Raw genomic sequence first — 5,000 nt, 5'->3', positions numbered from 1 at the left:
AGAAGAAATAATGCAATTACAAGGTCATGCTTCAGAATAAATTAAAAACAACAAAGTTGACCACACTACTGACAGTGTAGCTACCCTGTGTTGCCATTCTTTAACAGACAGCTGTGGACTGTACCCACAAGTTTAAGCAATAATGGGTAAATCAACTCAAAGTAATCTTGACTAATACAGGCCTACCTGAGCAATATTTCAAAATGTTCCAGATAACCAACTACTTTGATAAGGTAGTTAAAATAATGCCTATGAAAAATAAGTAGGTTGGCAGTGTAAAAAAATAAATAAATAAATAAAATAAAATAAAAATTTCTAGCTGTATGTCACATACTCAACACTACCAAGTTCTTTAGCAGAAATAAATTTCCTCATATAAAAAATCTGTGTATCAATCCAGTTACTTGCTGGTATCATACATTTATATGCATTAATATTCCATGCATACCTTATTAAAAAATCTACTATTTACACTAACTTTTAAAGGATATTCCAAGATCAAATGGGAAATAATGCAAATTGGAGTATTTCTTAGTAGGCATGGAGAAACTACCAATTAATTTCTTGGTGCACATATTGGTTAGAATCATTCTTGAAATCTCTAGAAGACGACATAAAAACACAGATATAACTATAACCACTGTTGTAAATCCAGTTACAGAACTGTGAATTTGTTCTGTAACTCCATTTCCTCAAGATATAAAGAGTAAAACTTCAACTGGTTATAATGGTAATCTAGCCTTTAGTTAGGGTCCCACTGTCCTGGGATTCCTAGACAGCCTTACTGAAGTCAAGTCGGCTGACCAATCAAAAGGTGTAGCTGGACAGACTTTGATGAGGCTGCCTAGGGATCCCAAGACAGAGAAGACTAGTGTGACCTTAGTTTTAGGCTCCTCCACACCCATCTCTGGGTACAGGTAAGAGTTGTGAGAAATGCACCCTCTTGCACTGAAGCAAATGCAGGCGAGGGTTGCTGCCTGGCATGCTGCTCACTCATTGACTACTCTTTCTAACCTTTCTGCCTTTCACCAAAAAATAAACATCTATTTGATAACAGGAAGCCAAGGAGCCCCCTGTAATGCATGCATATCACTGTTTTATTATTTACTTCTTTTTCAGTTCCTATAAAATTAAAATTGTAGTATAACAAATTACCCAACTGCCCCCAGATGACAGCTGACTACTAACCACATAAAACCATTTCCCACACACTTATCAACCCCCACAATATGCCCCCCCATAGTCCCCTTTAACTAAACTCTGATCCTGTGAAGTATTTGAAGCCTTCCAGAGATTTTTTCAGATTCCAAAACTCAAAATTGTAACCAATGGTACTTTTTCTTAACATGCCAACATAATGACACTAATAAAAAAAGGGGGGGTCCCTACTGAATAAATCATCAATAATATCAACACACAAATTTATTCTTAATAATTATATCTATTTCACTTATCGTGATCTAACATTTCTTTTTCAATATGAGAAGAGAGAGGAGAGAGGAGTGGGGAGAGAGGAGTGGGGAGAGAGGAGAGAGGAGAGAGGAGAGAGGAGAGAGGAGAGAGGAGAGAGGAGAGAGGAGAGAGGAGAGAGGAGAAGGGAGAGGGGAGAAGGGAAAGGGGAGAGAGGAGAGGAGTGAGAATTTATCTATTTCTATGGACATCATAGTCAAGGAGTTAAGAAGAAAAAAAATAAAGACATACCTGAAACCTGCAGAGACCATTCCATAGCACATGGGACACACCTGTCTGGCAATGCGGGCTTCTTTACTGGTGGCAGCCAAAGATGTTTCTAGCAACTGCATCAAAGCCATGATATGTTAATTTTATTAACATCTGGAAACTACCTTTATTCCATGTACTGCCATAAGCAACAATATTTCAAACATGTGAACTGCAATTCTGTATCTGGCACTGTCAAATGATTTAAAACTAACTACCAATTGGTATCTGACAAATTAAAATTACTAACCCGTAATGCAATTGTCACTGTGATATTCTCAAAACCTGCCAGTAGACTGTTCAGACTGTACCACCAGGTTGTTGGCTTCCCTGTAAACTTTATCCCACAAATGTTACAGACACCGGTCAAGCTTCCATCTTCACCACCTGTGGTACTTTGTGTACCATTTACATCTCTCACTGGCAAGGATTGAGAGTCACTCTCGGGCTGGCTCCCTTCACTATCTTGTTCCATGGACAGGTGATGCTGCCGACGCTTTGGTAACAGGACATTCTTTTTTCTATTTATATGCATGTCTTTTGACATGGTGGGAAGAGGACTTTTGGATTCTGCAGTTTGATCATCATCTACCCCAGGTGAAGCCACCTCATCCATATTGATCACATAATTTCCGAACTTATCCTGAGAGACATTAAATCCGCTATCCTCATCCTCTGCTTCCGTCCCTGCTGAATGCTCATCTCCATCATTTTCTGTGTACACTTCATCATCAGCACTTCCAGTTTCAAATCGCTGACTGTTTTTCTGGTTCTCACTTAGTAAGTGACCTGCGATATTCTGCTGTTGACTCGTGTCCACAGGAGGCAAAACTTCTTTTTCGGTCATATCACTGTCACCCGTTAAGATCTTGTAACATTCTGCTAGGGCTGGTGGAAGCAACTTGGCCTGCAAATAAGAAATGCGATAAAACATTCTTTATATAAATGATGAAAAAACAATAAAAAATAGAGGGGAAATTCAAAATATATGATTAATTACTTTTAAAGGTAAACTGGTTACACTTTGAAATTAACCCTACGATCCAGATGACATTATGGGTCAAGGGCCATGTGTCGTGAACATGCCATCATTAGACAAAATGGCCACAGGCTGGGTGACGTGAACTTGCTGTCATAGGTGAAGGATAGGGTTACGGAGGAGTCTCGCAATGAGTGCACAAACCACTTGGAGTGTGATTAGACTCATTTGAAACTTAGAATGGGGCATAAGCATTATTCCCTTTGAAAAAGAAATGTAGAATATAATGTGCCTAAGGCGTGACTGAAAGAGCACTGGCTCCAAAGAGGACTCCATTTCTATGCTGTGCACTGTATTCCTTGCCATTGTGACTGGCGGCATAGGCTGAATTATGGAAAATTGAAGATTACAAAAAAATACGATATATGACACAAATAACTAAATATTCCATACATATTTTTTTTTCTTGCAATGTTATTTACTACACAGATAGATGATATGGAGTATGTGCAAGGAAAATAAGCAATTACCATCTGGATAAAGGAAATCAAAGCACAAATATGAACATTGGAAAATCGCAAAAAGGCTTAACCCATTTACGACTGGTGTCCCACATATGAGATGCCCGGCAAAATAAACATTGCCAGTCTGACATTGGATCAGAGCTTGCACTCCAATTTCGCAGGCAGATTCCGGGCCAGCCCCACGCGCTGATTTTGTAGCCGCCCAGAAACTATTATTTTCAGCTTCAAAATATACTGGCGTTAGTGAGTTAAAAAGTTTACAAAAAATAACTTTCGAAAAGGGAGGACCAGAGCCTTATCACTGCTCATGAGGGCTTGCATGTGCCCGGACTACAGGCTGCACGCCTGGGATATTGGTTACTTATGTAACGCACTGTCCATATTTTTGGCACTGTGATTTCCTTGACACAACTGGATCTAATGGGTTAAATGGTTCAAACATGTAAATGGATCACCCTTAGTATATAGAGACTTCAGACAATCAAAAGACTTTCAATATAACCCTTCTGTCACCCACAAAAGACAAAATAATAATTAAAAAAAAACATGAATAAATTAACACAAAATGGGTTTTGCCCAGTTCTCTACTTACAATTTCAGCTGCATGTTCCTGAGTGGTGGCCCGGTGAATGGGGTTTTGTGGGGGTTTACTATTGGTTGCTCCACTGGAAGCCACGGCCTCAATTGACGTGCCTTTCAGGAGTTTGTTCTTGTAGTTACGGCGGATGATGTAATAGCAAGGATTGCATACAAATCGCTTCTTCTTCATTTCTGGAGCAATGTGGCGGGCCAAACCTAGCAGCTGGAGGATATGAAGAACACTTAATGACTTAATTTACAAGATAGACTATGCCCCTCAACAAACTGATTAAAGAAAATTGAAAAGAAAGAAGGGAGCAGGTAAGAATAGGGAAGTAGGAGTAGGAGAAGAGGGTGAGAAAGGAGAGGCATGGAGGGAGAGGAAGAGAATGGGAGGGGGAAAGGCAGTGGGAGTGGGAGCAGAAGAGGGAGTTGGAGTGGGAGAGGGATAGGGAGAGAAGGAGAGTCATTGAATTATGTTTGGCTTAATGATTTTTGGCACCAATAGAAACCTCTTCCTCCCTATTAGAACTTAAACTTGAAGTCCTACTTGCCACAAATATGGATATCTGTATCATGTGTGTACTTTACTATTTGCCACTATCAAGGAAAGCATATCAGAAACTTATAGGGGCGGGGGGTGTTCTGCAAACTTTTCATCATCCAAGAAACATACATTATGTCTATATCTGATACTGTCTGGCCAGTTTCCTTCACCTACAACTAAGATATCCCCCTCATTCCCCCATTTTCTGTGTAGGCCATCCTTTCTCTGTGTCAATCATACAGCCATTATTTCCCATCTATCTCTGCTTGTAAATGGAAAGTATTGAATGTGAATTGGTAATTTTGTTCTTTTCCCTTCTCATATTCCTCACCTAAATACTATACTATCATGTACTACAGCAGCACTTTGTGGTGTGGGATAGCTGCGACAGCTTTTACAACAACCTTACAGTTTTACTGATGCTCTTTTTATCCAATATATGATAATAAACTATACATTTTTGGTGTGAAAAGTCTAAGCTTTTAACCCATTCATGACAGGTGTCCCACATATGAGACACCTGAAAAAATAAACATTGCCGGGCGGCCCGCCTTTGTGACGCTGTATTGGGGCTCGCGCTCCGATGCAGCAGCGAGCCGCGGCCAGCCGGCAAACAGACTCCAGGGAACCTCCACCCACGGATTTTATAGCC

At 40.1% G+C, this 5,000-nt stretch overlaps 1 protein-coding gene across 3 annotated transcripts in view; it reads right to left on the bottom strand.

The window, feature by feature from the left end:
- The window catches only part of LOC113811415 (uncharacterized), a 25,728-nt gene that overhangs the window by 8,055 nt on the left and 12,673 nt on the right, over positions 1–5,000 (bottom strand). For all 3 annotated transcript variants that reach the window (XM_027363149.2, XM_027363147.2, XM_027363148.2), the window contains exons 4-6: positions 3,815–4,024; positions 1,970–2,626; positions 1,702–1,796 (exon numbers count right to left, since the gene is read on the bottom strand). In XM_027363149.2, coding sequence (XP_027218950.2) covers positions 1,702–1,796; positions 1,970–2,626; positions 3,815–4,024 — 962 coding nt within the window. The remainder of the gene's footprint in view (positions 1–1,701; positions 1,797–1,969; positions 2,627–3,814; positions 4,025–5,000) is intronic.

The sequence above is a fragment of the Penaeus vannamei genome, chromosome 5 (assembly GCF_042767895.1).
Source record: "Penaeus vannamei isolate JL-2024 chromosome 5, ASM4276789v1, whole genome shotgun sequence".
Taxonomy (NCBI): domain Eukaryota; kingdom Metazoa; phylum Arthropoda; class Malacostraca; order Decapoda; family Penaeidae; genus Penaeus; species Penaeus vannamei.
The sequence above is the reverse complement of the archived record's forward strand: the minus strand, read 5'-3'. Positions and strand labels throughout refer to the sequence as shown.